Raw genomic sequence first — 24548 nt, 5'->3', positions numbered from 1 at the left:
AACAGTTCAGACGTTCAGTCTTCAGCACGATTTAAGATAGTACTATCTTAAATCGTGGTCTTCAGTGTTCACCATTGATTATAGAACAGTCAACTATAGTCTATAGTAATAATAATATATTTTGTAGTATTGTCTCGTCTATCAAAACTAGCTAACAAAATAGTTTAAAACGAGATAAATTAACAACCAATCAGAAGCGGAGCACTACGCGATAGACGAGGTAAGGGGTGGTATGCGTATCACAAAGTTGTGATCATACCTATTTATTTAGTCATGCTATACCAATAAAATTGTTGTGCTATAGGTACTACCATGACTAAATAAATAGGTATGATCACAAAAAATTAGTTTTTGTTCGGTTGGCGCATCTCCCACTATTTTAACCACAAAACCATTGCTCGTAGTTCTCCGCATTTCATTGGCCGGCAATATTATTGCCGCCAAAATTCAAAACTTCATTATTTATTATCGTATTTAATGATAATGTAACAATTGAAAGTTTATTTGTTAATTGTTTTGATTTCGTTTAACATTTTTTCAACACAATTTTATAATGCCGAAGTGTGTATTCGAAGGTTGTTCCAGTGGCTGTAGGAAAAAAAGAGTTTTTTTGAACAAAACAATAGTGTTGCATAGATTCCCCAAAGATGATGAAATGAGGTTGTTGTGGCAAAAACAAATTAACAAAGATAAGATCAATTTTGATTCTGGTATTAATGGTTTTTTATTCACTTCTATTTACTATACCTTCAACTTTCAAGTACATAAAATTATTTTTCATTATTATTTAGCTGTAGTTTGTTCATTACATTTCAAACCGTATCATTATAATCTTCCAAAAAAACATTCTACCACTAAAAACTATGCTCGTTTACTTAAAGATGATGCAATACCTTTGAAGTAAGTACTAAGTATAGTAATGGATGTATTGTATTTAATATAATCTGTAATATTTATTGTTTAAAAACATTTTTATTTTTAAAGTTCTTATGGAGTAGATTTCTATGACTTGCCTATACGCCGAACATTTACTCCTGGTACTCCTGTTTCGACAGAATTATGGACTCCAGCTGGAAGGTTTTCTGTGTATGAATATTTATATTAAACATTATTTATATTTTATTAAATTATAATTAAATGTTTAGAGAAATTTTGCCTGATGAAAACATATCAGAAATATCAAAAAAATGCTGTGTTAGATTATTTAATGATGAACATGATTTAGGTCTGGGTGTTAAGCCTCTTACAAGTGATGATGATTTTATTTTAAGGTAAGAATAATAACATAAAATCAATCAATTAGTATTAGTAAAAATTAATAATACCTAATTAAAAATTATTTCATACATCTATAAAGGACTAGGTATAAAAGTAATACAATTTAGTTTATAGGTCTATGATTACTTTCATAAACCCTTGTGTCTTTACTTTTCTAATATTTTTGTTTATTTATTGTTTGCATGTGAAACTGTGTCAGATCAATTTATCCAGTCTTGTAAAGTACCTATTGGACTATGGATCATCATCATACTTAACTATTTTTGTTGTAGACTGTAGTTATTGTTATTACTAATTACTATTATTATTATTGTTATTATTAATATGTATGTTAGTTACTTTATTACTTAGATCAATTAAAAAAACATACTTGTGTGTAATTAACTGAATTAACCAATAAGAGGTGTATTGATATCAATAAAAATATTTATATCACTTAAAATTGTGTAATTTATTATAATATTAGATTAAAAGACGATGTTCAAAAACTGAAAGAAGAAAATGAATGTCTTCTAATTAAAAATAAATGGTACCAGGATTTTATTGATACAGAATGTAATCGCTTTGAAAGTAAATTTGGTGAAATTTTATCAAAACTTTTCACATCAACCCAAATTGATGTAATACTAAATCCTAAAAAAAAAGTATACCGTTGGACACCTGAAGATATATCTTCTGCAATTACTTTAAGGAGCATTTCTCCAAAATCATATCGTTACATGATAAAAAAAAAATTTCCACTGCCAGGTGAAATTATTCATTGAACTATATTTTTTATTTTCACTTTTCTAAATATAAATCAATGGTCCAATTATGTTATTAGCTCTTTCTACACTTAGAAGATGGGTTTCTAATTTTTCAATTGAAGAGGGTATTTTGACATCTGTTTTATTTCTCATGAAAGCAAAAGGTATATATTTTTAATTTTTATTGAGCTATATCATAATTTTATAAATTTTCAAACAGACTTAATGTTAATTATGTTTATTAGCTGAACTTATGAGTACTTCTGATAAATTAACAGTCATTAGTTTTGATGAAACATATGTTTCAAGTAGAATTTGTTTTGAGAAAAAAAATGAACGGGTGATTGGACCACACAAATGTGTACAAACTGTAATGGCTAGAGGTACTTACTTTTTTTTTATTATTTTATTTTGTATAATAGTTGATATATTATATGTTTGCAAAATTATATGAAAAGGTTTAGTAAGTGATTGGAAGCAACCAATATTTTATGACTTTGATACAAAAGAGCTATTATATTATATAATTGAGAAGTTATACAGTATTGGATTCAATGTACTTTCAATGGTGAGTGACATGGGGTCTTCCAATGTCGGTTTATGGAAAAGTTTAGATGTGTCAACAGAAAAGACTTCTTTTGAACATCCTATAACTAGAAATAATGTATATGTTTTTGCGGATCCTCCACATTTATTGAAGTTGGCTCGTAATCACTTATTGGATAAGTGAGTAGTTCACACTTCATTTTTTATTGTATAAATTGAAAATTATTTAAATATTATATTGTGTAGAGGATATATACTTAGAAATGGACATTTTATTGGGAAAAATATTTTTGAATTGTTATTAAATTTAAATACTGGACATGACTATAAGTTAGCATATAAACTTAGTGAAAGGCATCTAACTGTACAAGGAACTGGTCGTATGAATGTGAAATTGGCAGTACAAATTTTTTCCAACACAGTTGCTAAAGCTATTTCCTTCTGTGGAGAAAGAAATTATATGAACAATTTAAACTGGGCAGAAGCAAGTATTATTTTTCCACTTACTTGTGTTAATAATAAAATTGTTTATATTTAAATAACAGGCATCACAAGTAGTTTCATTGTTCAATGACTGGTTCGACCTCTTTAACACCCAACATAAATATGATAATGGGGTACCAAGTTATGGTTTGAATGAAAATGTACAAAATGAATTACTTGACAGGATGACAGAGTTCATTGAATCAATGAGAGTACATGGTAAAAGATCATTACTACCTTTTCAAAAGGGTAATAATAACAAACATTTCATATCATTTAAAATTAATAATACATTTTGTTTTATTAAATATTATTAATCAAAGCGTCATTGTCAATAGGAATAATTATATGCAATACATCTTTGAAAAAATTGTTACTTGATTTAAAAAAACAGTATGCATTAGAATACATTTTAACCAGAAAATTAAATACAGATGGCCTGGAAAATTTGTTTAGTTTTTTGAAGGGCATGGCTGGAAGTGCTTGTAATAACATCACATCTTTAGATTTCAAATATTGGTGATTTTTAAATAGAACAAAATTTTAGTTAATGTTATTATTATATGACTAATATGTAATTAATTTGTCATACATTATCATTTATAGCCTAAGATGGTACATATTAGGCAAGCATTCCAATATTATATTCACTGAAAACACTAATACACAATGTAGTATGGAAGATAAATTGTTGGGTGAAAATGATTGTTTTACCACCCAAATATTATTATCATCTTTTAATGATTCTTCCATTCATGCTAACAACGAAGCCAACATTGAAGGGAATGTAATTACTGTTCCAGAATCTGATTTTCAGCTACTAAAACAATTTGAAGTAATTTTATAAATACTTCACTTTCCCTTTTATAATACCTAGGTTCTTAGTTTAAAATCTTATTGCTTTAACATGGCTTATGTATTGTTTTAGATTGATACTGAAAATTGTGAAAAACCAGTATTTGATGATATAGAAGAAGGGTGTGCTCAATACGTTGCTGGTTATATTGCAAATCGATATTCAAATAAATATCCCTATTTATCACAAATAAATTGTAATGATACAAATAACTGGACAAGCTACATTTCTAAAGGGCATTTGACAATACCATCAGAAAATCTTTTTAAAGCTGTTTTGCAAATAGAACATGAATTTAAAATACTACACGGTGAAAGTTTATCAAAATCCCCATATATTTTTAAAACATATGAGATCACAAAACCGAAAATTGAGAAACTTAATGTACCTGATGAAGTATTACACTGCCTTATTAGAACACGAACATACATCAGATTAAATAATTTAAATAAACAATTAATCACAAAACAACAAAAACAATCAGACAAACTGAAAAAAATTAAATTTACAAATTAATAATACTTTAATACGTAATTATGTACACCTATATTAACCTATGTACATAATATGTAAATAACATTTAATAAAAATAAAAATTAGTTTAAGTATTAATTGTTATAAAAATATAAACTTAAGTCTTATAAATTGTAAATAATATTTAAATACATTGCAATATTTATCTAATATCTAGTAGTTTAGTACTATAGTCTATAGTAATAAATAATAATAATATATTTTGTAGTATTGTCTCGTCTATCAAAACTAGCTAACAAAATAGTTTAAAACGAGATAAATTAACAACCAATCAGAAGCGGAGAACTACGCGATAGACGAGGTAAGGGGTGGTATGCGTATCACAAAGTTGTGATCATACCTATTTATTTAGTCATGGGTACTACTATATTATATTCATGATAAAAGTTGTCATGATTATATTTAAGAAAATCCTTAATTACGGTTTTTATTTATCTACATTTATTTTACTTACATAGTTTGCTAATTATAATTTAACTGTTTGTAGTAGTTACTGCAAATTTTTGACTTCTGATTTTGTATCATAATTCTAAAATTTCACAGTTCATAATGATTTCTTCAGGATTCAGTGGTGCTTTAAAATTAACCGATTTAGACGATTTTATTACTCCATCCCAGGTGACGAACTATAATTTTTCTTATAACATTTTTTACTCATTACTTATGTTGTATAATTTTAAAGGAGTGTATAAAACCAGTGCAATTTGAAAAATCATCTCTAGGAACAGGAGCAAAAATCAAAATTGGAGACGATGGTTCTTATGTCCAAGAATCTAAAGTAATTGTTTGAATAATACTAATGTATATTTAATTTAATATTAAATAGTTCGAAGAATAAGTATAAAGTAGTAAAACTCATAGTTTTGACTCCTGATGAACATACTTCTGAATTTACATACCTACATGATTATAATATAGTTTAACTATTTGTGAAAACACACCTGGTATTACAATTTGAACATAATATTTTATATGAAATTAGTATCATTTAAATTCATATTTATCAGAAATCTAGGTATATCATATAGAACACTTCTTAGAGAAATTGTACATTATACATAGGCATAAATCCATAGAAATTTCTGGGGGGGGGGGGCTAAATTAACTAAAAAAAAACTATATTCAAATAAAATCACTTTTCACATGAAACCTGACAAAATGTTGAGGGGGCTAAGCCCCCTCCATTTCCGCCTATGACATTATAGATGTATAGCTAAAGCTTAGTCTTTAGGCTTAATTGTAGTCTAAATGGACTAACTACTGCTGTTGTGGTTTTAGATATTATCAAAATTATAAAATGGTAAAAGTATATCATAGTATCATCTAAAATATTAGCATTGCCCATTAAACCAAATTTTTAACAAATAATACATGTTTAGATATTTTATTAATTATTTCCACGCTTAAAATAAATTAACTCAAATCAATGTCTGTCAATTTTTTCTTTGGATAATATTAATCCTATTTCTATCATGTAGTCTTAACTAATTAAAAATTAAAAATATTAAACTTAATATTTCTTTTATTATCATAATTAAATTTAAAAAAACACTGTGATATCTTAATTAAACTTACTGATATTGATGTCATTAATTAGGTTAGTTTTTTATATTTTTTCATACCTTAAGTGATTTTATTTTTACAGAACGGCAAAAGTGAAAAATTAAAACAAGTAGAAATTTCTCTGACCGATTGTTTAGCATGTAGTGGTTGTATAACTTCAGCCGAAACTGTTCTCGTTCAACAACAAAGTACTGATGAAATGATGCGTGTTTTTGAAGCACAAAATGTAAATGCAGTTAAACTTAGTTTTATTATTATTTCCATAACATATGTATTAATTACTCTCATATTCCAGGCACTTGATAATAAAAAATTCATAGTTGTTTCTATTTCTATTCAATCCTGTGTATCAATTGCGAATAGTAAAAATATTACAGTCGAATCTGCTGCATCAAAATTATGTGGTAAACTTTATTTATTTTTTTGATAGTTTAATAATTAAAATGTTAATAACTAATTAGTAATTACCAATGTTTATGTGATAAATATGAATTAGCTCATATGTTTATTTAACTGTTTTATACAGTTTTCAAAAGTGCTGTGTTGGTTTTTAGTACTATAATAAATGTAAGATATCCCACTTTATTAATATTGCTTGCCTAATGTACACAGGATGTAAAGTTGTAATTTTTTTTTTTGATATATGCTGTATATTAGTATTATTGCAATGTATAGTATCAATATCTAATTATGATATTCAAACTTAACAGGGTATTTCAAAAAATTGGGTGCAGATTTAGTATTGGATATTAAACTTGCTGAAGACTTAGCATTATTAGAATCTCAAAACGAATTTATAGAAAGATATAAATCAGCAAAAGTGTCAAAAGTTCAGACAATATTGCCCATGTTAGCGTCCTCATGTCCAGGTAAAGTGATTAAATCTAATACTATCACTATACTCATATTCTGTTCCCCCAAGAGAAAATGTTTTTTGATAACAAAAACTGGTCAACTAAGCACATCATATATTGTGCTTCCAACAAATTCTCAAATTCCTTGTAGATTCCATATTCCACATGCTCAGACCTGGCAAGTTCTCTCTTGGAACAAATTATAGCAACTGGTGTTTTAGAATTAATTATTTTGTGTTTAGGTTGGGTGTGTTATGCAGAGAAAACTCATGGGAATTTTATACTACCATATATTAGTCGTGTGAAGTCTCCTCAACAAATAATGGGTTCATTTATAAAAGATTTTGTTTCAAATTTGAGAAATAAACCTAGAACTGATATATATCATTTGACTGTTATGCCTTGTTTTGACAAAAAGTTGGAAGCATCGAGGGATCAATTTTTTGATGTAAATACTCAAACTAAAGATGTTGATTGTGTAATTACTTCCAGTACGTATTAATTTTAAAGATATTTGCAAATATAGTATAATACATTTCAGAATACATTTTAGTTGAAGTGGATGCGTTATTGGTCAAGCAAGGCATAATTTTCAATGATATAGCTCCTGAAAAATTTGATACGGGGATGAATAATATTACAGAAGATAATCATAATTTGTTTACTAGCAGTGGTTCTGGATCTGGAGGATATGCACATCATATATTTTGTTATGCAGCAAAGGAATTATTTAATATTAATATTGACAAAGTAGAATTTAAACCTTTAAGGTTTGTACTAAACTAAAATTCCACTAATGAATTTAAATAATTCATAAAACTGTATGTTACAGGAATATAGATATGAAAGAAGCTACACTAGAAGTTAATGGAGTTGTTGTATTACGTTTTGCTATAGCCAATGGATTTAGAAACATACAAAACCTTGTGCAAAAATTAAAAAGTAAAAGATGTACATACGATTATGTTGAAGTAATGGCATGTCCTTCAGGTTAGATACCTTAAAAAAAAATAATTTTCTCAATACAATTTGTAAATGTATATATTAGGTTTTTATTAGAATTTTTTTTTTTATCATTTATTTAAATTTACACAATCTGTAAATATTATTTTACAATAATTATTAGAATTTAAAATTATAAAATGAACATTTTCATTTCATTTAATGTATTGATAAAACGAAATTCTAATGCAAAAATATCTTATAAAAGTTTAAATTAATATTTACCATATTTAACTACTGAATTGATTTGAATAGGTTGTTTAAATGGAGGAGCTCAAGTGAAACAAATGGAATTCAAGCCAAATAGAGAATTTATAAATGCCTTAGAGAATACTTACAATGAGTTACCTAAAAGCAATCCAACACAAAACAAAAATGTAAAATATTTATATTCTAACTGGTTAAATGAAAACAACAAAAATGATTATTTATTTACAACGTATCGAGAAATTAAAAAAAATGATCAACCTTTAAATATTAAATGGTAGATAAATTATAAAATGTAATACAGTTGTAAAATAATTTTTAAGTATTATTATTACTATTTTATATTTTATTTCTCAGCATTTTTATTTTTTGTGTGTTATTTATTTTAATATTAAATAAATGTTGTTACACTTTATATCAATTAGTATTTATATTAATTTTCAACCAATTATTCAAAACAAAAATGTTTACTTAATAATTAATTTAAACATTGTGTCTATATGCCCAATGCAAGATTATGTAAGATAAGGTATACACGAGTATACGACCAGTATCAATAATTTACATTTACAAATTAAAAGAATACCTATAATATTTATTCTAGATCTAGGATATAGTCTTAGATCATATTATACTAATATATCTAACAGTGGCGTATTTAGATTTTTGTCATGGGGGGGGGGGATATGACTTTTTATGATAATTACTAACTTGAGGGGGGATACGCCCCTCCCCCCAAGTTTCCAGGAATTATAAAAGCTTATTAATATTAAATATACTTTCTACGTTTGCCAAAATTATAATACACAACTCATTACTTGGGATTAAATGTTTTATCAAACCAAAATCATGTTAGTCATGTTATTACAATACAAGATACAAATATGAACTTCAAATGCTCATAAAAATTTAATTTGACTTTCCGGTAGAGATTTTTTGTTTTGATAAAATTAGGCATACTTATGAAGAATCTTATATTAATTTTTCAAATCTTCGATTCAAAAACAAAATTTTTTATGGATTTCTAACTCAAAATAATTTGCTAATTTTCATGTTTTTTTCCGTATTTTGTCAAGATTTGAACTTTAAATGGTTATAAAAAAAAACTGTGACTAAAGATTTTTAATATTCTTCAACCACTATTGTAATAATTTATAAGAAGCATTGTATTAAATTTTCAAGCTTTTTTACCCAACAAATAAAGTTTTATTGACATTCAACATAAAAAAACTTAAAAAAGTTGGAAACTAAGTATATCCGTAAACAGCTCAAAACAAGTAAAAATATTTTGAAAATTGTATCAAATATAGAAAGTGTTAATATAAACAACCAGTGAAAATTTCATGTATCTACGGACATTTTTTTTAGAATTACACCAAAAACCGAAATCGATTTTGACCAAAATTGGGTTTGCGTAAAAATTCCCGTTTTTCCTTAATTTTTCATTTGTTTTGCACGGCGCTTTTGAAAACTACTTTTGACCCCCAAAGTACCATATAGGTTCATTTTTCTATCAGAAAATATATTGTTGAAGAAAATCTAAGCATTTTTACTATCCTAAAACGTGATGACAGACACAAAAAAATAAAAATCACACATCATTGTAAAATCAATACATTCATCATCGCTCCGCTCAAAATCTAAAAAAAGTATTTGAATACAATATATTCATATTATTACATTTATTCGAATTCTTAACAATTTTACAAGACTGAACTGCAGTCTGCAAGCATAAAACGTTATTTTCTATTGGGAATAATAAAAATCTAGCCCGTCTAACTAGCAGCGCTCGGCTATTTTATTCTTGCAAATTTAATCAATTATTGATAAAAAAAAAAAAAAAATAATCATAATATTTTAAATAATAATCGTCAAATTATAACGAGTAACGACTATTATTAATTGTGTGTATACAGTCTATGGGGGAGGAGAGAATTGATCCTCTTGATCCCCCCCCCCCCCCCCGTAAATACGCCACTGATATCTAAACATAATATGGTGTATTATATTATCAAGTATTATATCGATTATCGAGTAAATCTATAAATTTAATATTTTTTGTATCTACTATTGTAGCTATAAAATAAAATGTTTTAAAAAAAACTTCATAGCTATAAATGTTCAAGCTTTTTGGGCAATCTGAAAACAAATTTTTTATGTTTTGGTGTTCATATTTGTCGGACAATCGTCTTTGTTTATGTATTTTAAGTATTATTATATATATTATTTTTAAAACCTACTTGGATATTCATTTATTATTGCACTATAAATTGTGTGAATTATGATATAATGGAGTGTTGTTACTAATACTACAGCAGTGGTTCTTACTTCTTAACCTTTTTAGAACCACGGAAATTTTGAAATTTTGTCGGAACACTTTAGCCAAGTTTACGGAGCTCCGGTGTTCCGCGGAACACCGGTTAAGAACCACTGTAACTACAGTAATGTGCAGACTGTATTTTAAATGGAAGCTTTTTATCAATTGAAAAAATTGAAACCCTAGCGCCTAAAATGTCGGATAGTCTTTAACCACGACGACCTGTACGTTATTATTAATGTGCGCCGACACAAAAAACTGTCGATCACACCACGCCGGTATAAGATTGAAACGGGCAACTGCTCCATATAAGTAGATACCTACTATAGGCGATCCGGCGAAAGTGTCCATGCACACTACCAATACCTATATTATTATAAAGACACCATTGTTTTCGGTCGGACAGTAGGAGTGTATATGTATAATATGTGTGGGCACGTCATATAGTAATATGTGTGCCAGCGCCGGAGAGATCATATTATTATCGTGTATAATGTAGTTCTGTATGCTATTACGAGTTACGATTATTATCGTGCATTAGTGACGCGCGTGTTTAGTAGGTCCCCGTGCAGAGTAGTGGTGCTACACGTCTGCCGCTAGAACCCGTTCACCTGGTACAGTGGTACAACATTATAATATATATATATATATATAGGTATAATAATATTGTTACATATAAAAATATTAACCGTCTAGTGTCCACGGCTATGCCTGTACACAATTATATAGATATACGATATTATTTCTGGCCGGTTGCCCTGCAGTCTGCGGAGATATATCCACCTCTATATATGGCACCTATTATATACCATCACTCGACACGCGTGCGGCGGCGGCGCCGCCAGAAATAAGGACCACTTTATTAGTTAGTATACTGCAGTCATTCGGCCATTGGGTGTTTTTCGATCGAGAGACAGTCCGCCTGAATATACGTTTAACGCGCTCGTACGAGAAAACGCCGTGACTAATAATATATATAGTATAGGTCGTGTATAGCAGTGGCAGCCAGCGCAGGTACACTGCAGTCTATCGACAGCGGGCTCGTGGACCGATGACCTTATATATTTTGTATTGAGTAGGCACCTGCAGAGTGCACACCGTTTATAATACTATATATACCATATTACCGCATAGAGCTGTAATAATATATAAAATAAAATAAAAACAGTGTTGTTGCGACTCGTGTCCCGCTAGACGCGCGTTACCTGTAAATAGTCGTACAGTTTTCCGTTAAATAATTACCTATTTAAGTGTTTATGTAGGTCGGACACGGCGGCGCAACGGTGTCCGGAACGTGTGGAAATAAAATGTCGGTTCTTGCGATATTATTCTTGGTGTCGTTAGGCGTATTCGTCGGCGGTCAAAGTCTGGGGAAATGTCCGAAAAAGGAGACCATGAAGACGTTCGATCCGAAGGAGGTAGGTAGTGTAATATTTAAGTATATAGGAATGATCAGTGCCGGATAGACAAGGTATCGGCCCACCGAGTTTTAGTTTTTTAACCGGCCCTAAAAGGGGCCTTTTACAAATAAAAATGTATAAATTAATCTAGATTTGACGTAGCGCACAGAGTTAAATAAATTTATTCGAATTTGTGTTATGAAATAATTGCCCAAACACTTACGATCGACATTTTTTTTGAGCGGCCCAGCGAGATTTTCTCGGTAGTAGCTCGCCTAACCAATCCGGCCCTGGGAATAATACCTATAATAGGTAGGTAGGTACTTATAAACAGAGCAACCGACTATTATTGTAATTTTGTAATAATATATTTATACCAATACACCAATATTAGGCATGGTTATTAGCACATTATATACAGTTGAGTACTTGAGTCTCGACTCTCGATAACTCGAACCTCAAATCTCAACAGCTCGAAAACACGAAAACCTTGATAACTAGAATTTTTTTCTTGACTTTTGAAGTGTTTTTATAAGTTATCATATTTGAGGTATATAAGTAGAATTTATTTGTGTGCCCCTTGACCCCTTATTGAGATTCGAACTGTCTAAACTCGACTGCAGTATTGGGTACTTATACGGTTAAATATATGTATATATATATATTCCATAAATAGTTTAAGTGACCAGAGATGTAAGTTAACTTAGTTAACCTTAATGTGGTTTTCGGTGGTTAACGGTTAATAATAACTTCAGGAGAGAAGTACGTCGCTTATTTTTTTTTAAGCCCGCACAGGAGAAATAAAAACTTCATTCGATTTTATTTTCAGTTTGAAGGACAATGGTACGAAGTGGAGAAAACATTTTACATGATGGAGATGACTGCTAGTTGTACTTCTTTCAATTTTACTTTAAATCCTGATGGAACATCGTACAAAGTGCATATTGGAACGAAAAACAGAATGTAAGCGATATACTATAATAGTATAATATATATTATGCACTAGAGTCTAGAGGTATACCAACTATATTATAATATTATATGATGTTGTACAAATTCAAATAACATGTTAACCCTTTTTTTTTATCATAGCCAATAATCTGTTATTGTGCAGGCTTATCTACAAAAATAAAATAAAAATACCAACAATATCAATACAAAGTATTAAAAGTATTACAAAGGATATACCTACTATATACACAAGTGATTTCAAAATTATTATTTCTTTTACATAATTTGATGAAGTATATTTTAAAACAACATTTTTGAAAAAAAATTTACTAGGTATTTTTAAAGATTTTATTCTTTAATGAGATGAAACATTTTTTATTTTATATCACAAAGCAGAATATTATTCCGAGTATCTGAGTATTTTGTATCCACAAAAATAATATTTCAAGTTGCTATTATAGTTCGTTATTGTTATAAGCATTTAAAGATCAGATGAACGGAGTATAAGTGATGATGGTCCTCTGCTGTACCCTAGAAAATGTTGTCTTCTATACTCTGCTGATCTGAATTTAAATAGTTATAGTTGTAAATGTATAACTTTACCTAATGAGTTACTTCTCCGAATTTTTTCTGATTTTTAAAGATTCATGAAATATCCCGAATACTAATTTCTATTTTCGTTTCGAAATATGAAATTAAAAAAATTAAAATGTATGGTGTCGTTTGAAATGGTAAAAAAAAATATTTTTAGAAATCTTGTTTAAAGTTATTTAAATATAACTCAAAGGATAATCCAATAAGTTAGCTTTAAAATAAAATCTTTTTTTCAAGATCGTTATTGGAGTAAAAATTGAAGCTATATACCTAATACGTTGGAATAATGCGTATACATAGGATGTGTACGACTTTAGGTGTATTTTTCTTCGAAAAAACGATAGTGTGGAATTCCCTTATAAAATAGTTATTAATTTATTATTCATACATACAAAGTATCATTTTAATATTATTTATAATGGAAATTTGAAAGTAGCTATAGTATTATAATAATATATAATATCTAGGTATGTCGTATGTCATGTGATGTTTCGTATTTTCGTTTTAAATTTCTATACATTCTTTTGTCCTTGAATAATCATGTATAGTTATACCTACTGATGTGATATTTACCCAATTAAATAACATAATATTCAGTTTTTCGAAAGCAAATACTCATATTGGATTATCAAACACGACGTGTTACGATAGACCATTTAGAACCAGGGGTAGCCAGCGATTAAAATCGTAGCACAGCATATAAATATATAATATATGTGTAGATAAATTGTTTAAGATGTTATTAATAGAGCAGGTGATCTGAAGTTTGGCCACCCCTGCTATATAGTCATATAGACTACCTACATGTAGAATAGAGAACAGAAAACGTTTATATATACATGCGGTGGTCTTGAAAACCTTATTTCATTTAAAAAAACACATATCTAATTCCAAAATGTTATACGTATTAATATGTAATGAAGAATTGAGATTCTATTATTGTGACTTAATATATAGGTATGCACCCCCACCACAAAATATTATATATTTATACAGGGGCGTAATCAGGATTATGAAGGCGGAAGGGGAGGGGGGTTTAAGTATAAATTTAATTAAGTTATTTTTACAGTTTTCGTTTATAAAATGTAAATAATACATTTATAAAGGCAATGTACGTAAAAATAAAAGAATATTGTATTAAAAAATACCTCAATTATACTCGTATATAGGTAATAGGTATTTCATGAAATTTTCATACACCGATTATTATAATATGTTTATATATTATATAAACCCTATCTTTCAGTGACCTTATAAGCCTATAAGACTATAGTCTTTTATATATATGTATATTATGTATATTATGTATATTTTATAAAATCAATGTGTAATATTTACTATTTAAATCTGCCTAAATTCATTTCGATATACCACTAATATGATTATTATTTTGCTGTCAGAACGGGAAACCCGAATATTTTTTCTGGAATGGCGACCCTTATATCAAAAAGCAAATCTGTACTTAACTACCAAGCTGAAAGTCGACTACCCGGGTTGTTTTCACGTATGATACCTACTACTGGTCTGTATCATATCATGTACACGGATTACCATAACTATACAGTTCTGTGGTCGTGTACAAGTTTTGGTCTTTTCCACACAGGTAAAGTAAATTTAATGTATTATCCTTTAAACCCATTATCGGCGTAATTAGTAAAATATTTTTTTATAATCTGTAATTAATATCACTGCGTAGGTACGAATTGAAGCCCAGGTAAGTAACCTGATTACCTAAATTACTGATAAATTGATTCAGGGTCAATTAAAAAGTAATTACAAAAGAAATGATGCACGCGTATAACCATAATAGCATAATCTCATTGGGCTCAGATTTAGGCAGCTGATACTAATTTTTACCTTCCAATCATTACTTTTGTGCTCGAAAAAAAATCCGACTAGATGAATGGACATGACAATTATTATTGACAACATTTAAATTGCCATGGATAGTGGGTATGATGACGAATAGTAAATAAATAATAACGATTAATCAAATTTAGTAGGTGGGTAACAACAAAAATATCAAAAGAAAAATACTTCTGGAGACCACTTCTCTGTTGTGTCTCCCGAGTCTTGGATAACGTTAATAAGCTGTAGTTTAGGAATCAACTATATGTGTAGGTACAGTGTACATGTATTGCCGTTTTTGGCATCAAAATAATTCATACGTCACCCAAAATAACTGGTTAGGTAATCTATTATTTATAGTAGGCACACAAAGTAAGTCTCAGGAAACAACTCACTCTCACCAATCGCACATATTATAGAGAATAGTTACGATGTACTGATGGACTGCGGTATCCGTATATTATTATAATGGCCATATTATCTACCAACGGAATATATTAAGTATTAATGTTCGGTAATAATAACTAACAATTTATTATTGTATAGGTACTTTGTGCATAAACACTCGCGGTTTTAGAAAAATATAAATCTAATTCATATAATTGTTTGCAGATATTATTTGGGTTTTGGGAAGAGAACGAGATCTTACTGCGACATCCCGGGCGGAACTTTACAACTTATTATACGAACTGAACATTAATCCCGATCGACTAATATTAGCTAAACACGAAAAATGTGAAGAATTTTTTTGAATTAAATTTAAAATGAAACGCAGAAGTTTTAAATTGTAATAAATATGCTAGTCAATACAGTAAATTAAATTTGAATAATTTGTACCAATGTTAGATATAGGTATATAATACGTAGTAATAGTGTATATTCGCAAATGGACACTAATCGACAAATAATATAATAATGTGCAATTGCTTGATCGTTGAAAAAAAACCTGTTTTATATTTTGTTATATTGTGTTCGAGTAAAATTAAAAATCATAAATTAGTATGCAAAACGGTTAAAAAATTCACATAATTACAGCAGGTACTACTTTAAAAAGAAAAAAAAACTGTTATTTTTTTATTAAGTTGAAACTAATTATTTCAATATGTTTATAGGTACCCTTAGTTTTTTAGTTATTTTAGTTTTCGAAAACATTTTGAAATTCTTAAAGCCTGAATCTGAACTTGACTAAGTGTGTTAAATTTTTTTTATATTACATTTTAATCACATATACACATTATTCACTAGTATATTACTAATTAAGGTACCTATGTAAATTATTATAATTAGATATCCAGTTTTCAATTTTTATAAAATATTATTTAACTATTCATTTTTTTTTCTTGGAGAATACAGAACAAAATCAGATTATTTTAAGCATTTATTATATCATGTACCTATCTATCTACTATTCACTATGTTTTAGTGTAAATTGTAGACAAATAATCAGGTATTTTTCTCTATATTAAAATATATGGGTCACTTTCACTGCTTACGTTTTATTACAGTGTTCTAAAATTACTTTTAAGAAAAATAATGACCATAAATTACAACATATTTTGTAAAATATAATTTTTAAATTAATAAAGAAACATTAAAACATAAATATCAGGTATTATTACTAATTATTTAGCTTTGTAAATATAAAAGAAATTGAGATTATTGAAAGACATATAGTGTGTCATCAAATGTACAACTGCAACTTGAAACACAATACAAAAAGGAATACCATTAATTAAAAATAATTTTTATTATATGTATTTACAGTCTTAATAAAATGTGTTAAAAAAAATACAATAAGTATTGAATATATAATAGAGAATCTAAACTAATAAAAGTCCTCTCTATTTGTATTTGCATTTCCTTGATTTATAATTTGCACCTGACTATGATATAACTCAGCAACCTGAAAATTAATTATGCAATAATATTATAACAAACGTAGTAAAGTTCTCATGAGTTTCTAGTAATATAAAATATTATCTATGAAAAAAGATAGGTATGTCTTATGAGAAACTGGTTACATAAAATGTTATTATATTATTTCAAAACAATTATAGCCATCCACTGTGTTAGTAAGTTAATTTATATTTTAAATACAAGGTAAAGTAGGTCAAAATGTATGAACATAATGAAAGATGAAACTTATAATTAGGTATTGTTTTTATCATCATCAATCATTTGGTTATTTGCGAGAATTTAGAATTACAATTTTTTTTATAAGATTCATGTATTCTAAATTAGAAATAACTGAAAACAGAATTTGTTACGAGTTACTGATAAAATTGCAATACATCAAGGGGAACAAAGATAAGATAATGATATGATATGACATTTTTAGGCCAGGTTGTCTGTTGAGTCTATTATTAATTAAAATGATTAATCTGATATTTTAATTAAATCATAAGCCATAAGCTAATATATGGTGCAAAATAGAATTTCTTTATTGTACTGAAGAAATTTTTTTCTAGTTTTTAACACGTTAAATGGACAAACTAGATAGTGTTTTTATCATAGTCTATCAAAATTAGGGGCCGGGAACCTAAGGTTCATTAACATATAATCTGCGACTTATTGAAAAATGTATCAATACCTCGAGAACCTTAAAATATAGATTTTATTTTCAAAAATTATAAAATTCTATATCTACGACAAAATAAAATAAAAAGGTTGTTTGGTTCCTGGACTGAACAACTTGTGCGGCTCTCTAGATATCACGGTTTAGTATTTTTTTTTTTAAATGACTATTTCCTACGAAAAGGTTCTAGCAGTGGCGGCGCGTAAGGGTAGACAATGAGACATTGTCTACCCAAAAATATCAAACAATTTAATTTTAAAAATTAGTTGTTTATTATAATATGATACCTACTATATATGTATTTTATTTCTTCATAATTTTATAAATAAAATGTTATTAACACTGATTTGTCTCTTAAGTGTCTGTGTGAGTAACGAGTATGATTAAATATATATAGTATAATTATATTTATATCTTATCTATACCGTAATCGCTCCGTTGTAGCCGTCAAATCGGACGAGACATATTGAATTGAGTCTCACTATTGATGATGGGTGTATGACAAGGTAAACGGGGGACGTAGTGGGGTATTACCAAAATTATATGTATGGAAGAGACATGTCTCAACGTAATACTTTAATAATTTAATTGCATTCCGACTGTGCTTAATAGCACATGTTTAATGTTTATAATTTTTTCTTAATGAAGTGATATACATTTAAAACTTAATATGTCAGATATTATTGATATTATTTTAAATAAAGGTCTTGGTTCTTTTTCGTATGAAGAATAATGCTTTAGCTATCAAAAAAAAAATGTTAGGTGAATTATCAAAAGATCCAACATTTATAAACAATTAATAGATGTGTTCGCAACAAAACAAAATCGGCGAATTGATTTAAATTATATCAAAATATAATTATTTTATGTAATTTACTTTTTTATGATGATCTAATTTTTAAATAAATTATATATAACACCATATCTTTGGTTGTCTTGTTGTCTACCCTATAAAATTGTTCACGCGCCGCCACTGGGTTCTAAACCCCTGATCTAGATACTAGTAGTTTGTATTAAATCACATCACCTACTATTATAATACTTCATTTATTAGTACAAGTCATAAGGTCTATGAATTAAATATAAATTTTTATTAAACACCACTGTCTCAGAATTTGAGATAAATAACCAATTTATAAGGCTAAAAAAAGTAACTTAGATGACAAGTTGTTGTAACATTTGTTACATTATTTTATATTACAAACTAAATGTTTAATATAATGTTTAGGTTTTAGGTACCTGTTGAGCCGAAGTAGATTGTTCAACTGACTTATCATCTCGTATACGTAAAAACCTTGGAAATCTTAACGAAATTCCTTTTTCAGGATCTACAATACCTATTGCTGCTCTGTGTACTGGAGATAATGACAAATCTGCACACTTAATTTCCCATACCTGGGCCGTCTCAAACCAATGATCTGGCTCATGGCTTTGATCAAAGCGGTAATAACTTTTAGGCCCATCAATAATATGTTGTTGGAAAAATTCCGTATGGGTTTGTAAGTCTTCATCACTAAATCCTGTTCCAATCTAGAAAAAAATAAAAATATTTATAATTTAAATATGTATCTTTATGGTTTACATTTATATTAATATTTTTAATTATTTAATTACTTTGCATATACTCTGATACTCTTCACTATCTGGATCATAACAAGCTAATAGAAAACCACCATAAGTACCAGTACGCTTCCCACGACCTAAATAACCTCCCAAAACTACTAAATCTATAGTATCACCAACACCATCCAAATAATCTTTTTTTAATTTTAACCAATTACGTGAACGTTTGGCTATTTCATAAGTAGCTTCCTCTTCCAATGTTTTAACCATTAAGCCTTCACAATTTCCTACAAAATGTATAAATAAATAAATACATTTTGTTAAAATAATAATTAATTATTAAAAACAAAAATAGCTATTCATTATTATTTGTTTTATTTTAATGCCAAAGATACATATATATTTGAAATTTAAGTTAATATAATAATATTATTATTATTACCAAAAACTGTTACTCAGTTATATTCATGTAATAGTAAATATCTTAGCATTTATTTCAATACTATTATATCGTTATTAAGTTATAATTAAATGTGTACCTTTTATAGATTCTTCTAGAAAATCTTGAACTTCTTCCATTTTGGTTGTGTCTAAAGATGTAGCTAACAAAAATTGTTCTTCTACTTCAATAAAGTTTTCTCTCAATAATTGACGACGTTCACAGAAAGGTTTTTTAACTAAAGATTCTCCATTAAGGTAGAGTAAATCAAACATATATACACATACTTGTACCTTAATATCTGCTTCATTGGCGTTCTAAATTATTCGAAATATCAAATATTTTAATATATTTTACAAAGCTGTTTAAAAATATCTTTATCAATTTACCTTTCGTTTACGAGTACTTAATATTTGAAATGGCATTATTTTTTTATTTTCCTTATCCCATGCAACAGCTTCTGAATCCATCACAAAAGATTTAACATTAGGACCTTTAACGGAATCTAAACGATTAATAATGTCCGGATATTTACTAGTATTATTTTCTTGATTACGACTATAAATACAAATGTTTCCATCTTCTGTCAAATGAATCTATAAATAATGAATAAAACTAGTTACATTTGATTATAAAATGAAAAAATAAAAATAAAAATAATATACTTGAGCTCTTTCTCCATCATACTTCCATTCACATGTAAACTTCAATCCATCAAATCTACTAAGCACTTCATGTACGCCTTTAGTTGGATGTGCTAACATTGGTTTTAAAGGTATTCCAGGAGTTAACTTACAATTTTCTGGTAACGCGCTAACACCCACTTCTAAGATAATAGGAATTATTACATCAAGATTTGGACTTTCGCTAAAAATATAAATTAAGAATTTTTTAGTCAAAAATAAATTTGTACATAAGATATAACTTGTTATATTACCAATAAGTTGTTTTTATGATTAAAGTATTGGCATCATAAGTTTTCTTGAATTTTTCATCAGACATAGTTTTGGCAGCATTAAGTATTTTAGGTGGAAAATCTTGAGGTGGTGGAGTCATTGTACAAGCTAAACCAAGAGCCTAGAAAAATCATAATATGATAACATTTTTAATTTTACAATACATGTACATTTAACTTCTATTTTAATATCAAAAGTAATAACTAATAAGTAATTGCTAATTAACTATTTAAGTGTTTTCCATACAATATATAAATTACTGAGATGCTGTTTAGTTCATATTAAGATCAACAAATAAATATTTTATTTTAATATAGTATAATATATAATTTAAATATTATCACCTGTAGAACTGATTGTTCAGCAAGTCCTATTCTTAATTTACCAGCTAATGATCGCATCAAAAATCTTGCTTCAGAATCTTGGCATGCAATGAACATTGATTGAATTTTATCAAGTTTTTTAACAGTGACCTAAAATATTTGAAATGTATTGTTTGAGATAAAATATTTAAAGAAAAAAAAAATAGAAACTAAATACTGTATGGCAGTTAAGTACATTTATTAATATTAAATATTAAGAAAACATATTAATAACTTAATACTGCCCTGCTAAGCAAAAGTGTCGTAAAAATCAAATTATTAGTTTTGATAAAAATGCAGTTTTACTAGAGTAAAATGCTTTATATAAATTTATATAAATAAATTATTTAAATATGTCAACAAATTATATCAAGTACAATAATTATAAACATGCATTTTATTACAAATTAATAAATTTGATCGTTAAATTAAAAAAAAAAAATCATATAATGCATTATAGTTTTAGGACAAATTAACCAATTTTATTTCCAAATAATATTGAAGATAACAATTTGGAAACTATTAACATAATAGATTGCCGTAACTTCAGAAAAAAAGTCGATAATAACTCAGGTAGAACATGGAAATTTTATGCAAAAACACCGTATCTATAAACATATTTACAGTGTTTATGCTTAGTAAGTGTAAAATGCGGTGTTCTTACTTAACACTTCTAATTTTTTTTTGTTACCTACGGCACGTTTTTAATCTAGATAATTAATTTTATTGCCTATTTAAAGTAATTTTAGGGGTATTTTATTTACATTTATAGTATAAAGCTGATAAACATATCAGATGCCGTAACTAATTCATTTTTTTAGAGTTACGGCACTTTTGCTAAGCAGAGCAGAATATACATACCGCATGACCAGTCATTTCTGAAATATCCTTTAATTTATCAAATACACTTTTCACAGTTAACCGGGCTGGTTTAAACATTGTTTTTTGGTTACTTTTACTTTTTTCTGCAACGATTCCTAAGTCACCAGTTTTTTTAACTTCAGCTTTTACTTGTGCCATACTTCTTCCTGTTGTTTGAACTATAGCCTTGAAATATATATAAAATATATAGTAATAAATAATTATTGTATTCTATACAAATAGTACAAGTACCTTTAAAAGTGTAGTCTCAGCAATGCCTAATTCCAAACCAATATAATCGGGACAAACTTTATTTAAACACAAGTATACACTTGGTAATAAATCTTTAGGATTAATTGCAATCACTGAACGGAAATAATTTGAAAGTATTTCAATAATTTTCAATCTACCACTAACCTCTTCAATGCACAATAAAGTTTTTGTAAGTGCACTATATGGAGTCCTATTGAAATTACATTTTTAATTTTAGTAAATATTATACAATAAATCATTTTATTTCATTTAAATTTGATTAAAATAAAATAAAATAAATTGATTCAAAATAAAAAAAGATATTTCTATTTTTTTAAAAAACAAATTAATCAAAACACAGAAATATAATCCAAGATAGATTTGAAATGAAATGAAATATAATATTTTTTTTTTTACCCTGAAAATACTAACAGTTTTAACTTTTTACATTATACATTTTTACTCACGGTTGGTTATGACACCAAAAAGCATCCATTAAAGGATGGTAATTTTTTTTTGTCGGATCATATTCACTTTCAGAAACTTTATGTTTCAAAGATTCGTCAACATCTTTTGTAGGAGACTGTTCTTCACTTGATTTGTCTGATTTTTCCAAAGATTCTATTTTACTTGGCTTTTTTGATTTCTTTTTCAATTTATTCTTAGCTTTTTCATCAATGCTTGGTTTATCAGTATCAGAATTATCTGTCTCGATATTGCTTGGTTCAGTTTTAATGATTGGCAGTGAACCTTCTTCGCATTGTGTTTTACTAAATTTAAATTGAATGTTTAATAGGTGAACCATATTTTGATTGACGTAATTTCAAATATTTATTAATACATACATTTGAATTTGGTCTTGAACATCTTTTATAGGTTGGTCATTTGTTTTTGTTGTTCCACTATCACTTTCCGATAATTTACTATCATTTATAAGAGATTTATCTACATCTTTTAAAGGAAACTGTTCTTCGATAGATTCTTCTAATTTTTCATTAATTTGTTTATTCGATAGTGTATTGTTTGCACATTTTTTTTTACTAAATTGAATAAATGAAAAACATTAATAACAATGTTTTCAGAAATAATATAATTATTTACCTGTCAGATGTTTCTTCATCACTATCACTAAATAATACGGCATGTTTTTTTCTTTTTCCATAAGTCTTTATTGGACTGGTGTGCACAACTTCTAGATCTCTATCAAAACAAATTGTACATTAATTAAGAAATTTTAAATACAATTTTATAATATGTAATATTAACATTATATCAATTATATTGTTAGATTAAGTCATACACTTAATTTCTCAATTTAATATCTATTATAAAACATTAATTAGGGAACAGTATGATAAAATATGATAAATCAGCAGTTTCCAAGTACCTATTAATGCAAATTTAAATTCTGTACCAGCTGTCGTCTAATTAAGAAATAGGAAACTAATGCATTTATTAATCTTTAGTATATCAGAAGTCTAATAATAAAAGTAGTATACTTTTTTAGTTTTGTAAGACCAACCTGAAGAATGATTATAATTATAATATTGAAGAAATATATTAAAAATAATTAACGTTGTGAAATACATATTAACTTACTCTGGAGATGTCAAAGTTGTACTCGTACTAAATGTTAAAACTGGTTGATCTTTTTCCTTTTTAATTCCATTTTTAGGGCCAAAATAAGACCTGAATAAAACATTTATCATTACACTTTCATTTTTATATACCTAGAAAACTAAAAACAATATAAAAAAAACTTACATTAAAGTCCTTTGCGTCATTTTATTGTTTCTCAATAACAAAGTATGATTGCAATAAAAGTTACTCAATAACGTTGAAGAAAACCGCCAAAATACTGTTTGCATCCTGTCCTTTGGTTAAAATGTTATCACTGAGTTATCAATAATGTTGCTTCCCAAATCCTTATTTCTATTTCCATACTGGCGCATCCAACAAGCCCCACTGCCCCTGTCTATACCATCAGCTGCTGACCCAATCGGCAATCACAACAAAATTGGAATTCGAAACTTTTGTAAATTTGACCTGGCAACACTGTAATTAATAACTTAAATCGTGGGTTCAATGAATGAATTGAAATATTATATTCAATTTTTCAGATTCTTTTTTAAAATGTCACAGCTCAATAATTCATTACTTCAAAAAGTATTAGAGATTATAATACCAAATCAATTATGATATTTTGAGTTACAGATTAATCCGTGGACTATTGATTACAAAGAAATTATTGTGTATTTCCCCTGTTATTTGTAAAGTGAAATGAATTATATTTGTATTTTATTATTAGAAGTTTTTTTATATTCACAAAAAAATTTTCTTCCTTGCCCCAAAATTTGATAC

At 27.5% G+C, this 24548-nt stretch overlaps 4 protein-coding genes across 5 annotated transcripts; 3 read left to right on the top strand and 1 right to left on the bottom strand.

Moving 5' to 3' along the window:
- The first annotated feature begins 230 nt into the window (after nt 1–230).
- LOC149055280 (uncharacterized) lies at nt 231–4657 on the top strand. Its single transcript, XM_089229195.1, has 6 exons — nt 231–710; nt 792–900; nt 985–1086; nt 1146–1271; nt 3660–3888; nt 3982–4657. Exons 1-6 carry the CDS (start codon nt 554–556, stop codon nt 4423–4425), a joined length of 1167 nt encoding a protein of 388 aa, XP_089085321.1. The 5' UTR covers nt 231–553; the 3' UTR covers nt 4426–4657.
- Nucleotides 4658–4853: 196 nt separating this feature from the next.
- LOC107173715 (putative cytosolic Fe-S cluster assembly factor AAEL012261) lies at nt 4854–8484 on the top strand. The gene is made up of 9 exons (XM_015524352.2): nt 4854–5061; nt 5126–5221; nt 6089–6232; nt 6302–6410; nt 6717–6875; nt 7103–7351; nt 7414–7630; nt 7693–7850; nt 8118–8484. Exons 1-9 carry the CDS (start codon nt 4993–4995, stop codon nt 8348–8350), a joined length of 1434 nt encoding a protein of 477 aa, XP_015379838.2. The 5' UTR covers nt 4854–4992; the 3' UTR covers nt 8351–8484.
- Nucleotides 8485–11231: 2747 nt separating this feature from the next.
- Nucleotides 11232–17035, top strand: LOC107173714 (apolipoprotein D-like). The gene is made up of 4 exons (XM_015524351.2): nt 11232–11804; nt 12616–12749; nt 14732–14934; nt 15792–17035. The coding sequence occupies exons 1-4, from the start codon at nt 11694–11696 to the stop codon at nt 15929–15931; spliced, it is 588 nt and encodes a 195-aa protein (XP_015379837.1). The 5' UTR covers nt 11232–11693; the 3' UTR covers nt 15932–17035.
- Nucleotides 16908–24106, bottom strand: DNAlig1 (DNA ligase 1). 2 transcript variants are annotated; one of them, XM_089229194.1, is made up of 16 exons: nt 23952–24106; nt 23787–23876; nt 23289–23387; nt 23033–23227; nt 22655–22957; nt 22188–22398; nt 21936–22121; nt 21057–21185; nt 20694–20833; nt 20422–20623; nt 20292–20352; nt 20146–20216; nt 19857–20073; nt 19369–19604; nt 18994–19284; nt 16908–17082 (listed from the first exon to the last, which is right to left on the bottom strand). In XM_089229194.1, exons 1-16 carry the CDS (start codon nt 24053–24055, stop codon nt 17005–17007), a joined length of 2613 nt encoding a protein of 870 aa, XP_089085320.1. In that variant the 5' UTR covers nt 24056–24106; the 3' UTR covers nt 16908–17004. The 2 variants fall into 2 exon arrangements, with proteins under 2 accessions (XP_089085320.1, XP_015379870.2); XM_015524384.2 differs by having other exon boundaries at nt 20146–20352.
- Between the last annotated feature and the right edge of the window lie 442 nt (nt 24107–24548).

The sequence above is a fragment of the Diuraphis noxia genome, unplaced genomic scaffold (assembly GCF_037042655.1).
Source record: "Diuraphis noxia isolate RWA-SAM2 unplaced genomic scaffold, SU_Dnox_SAM2 contig0005, whole genome shotgun sequence".
Classification (NCBI taxonomy): Eukaryota; Metazoa; Arthropoda; class Insecta; order Hemiptera; family Aphididae; genus Diuraphis; species Diuraphis noxia.
Note: the sequence above shows the minus strand (reverse complement) of the source record. Positions and strands in the feature narration are given on the sequence as shown.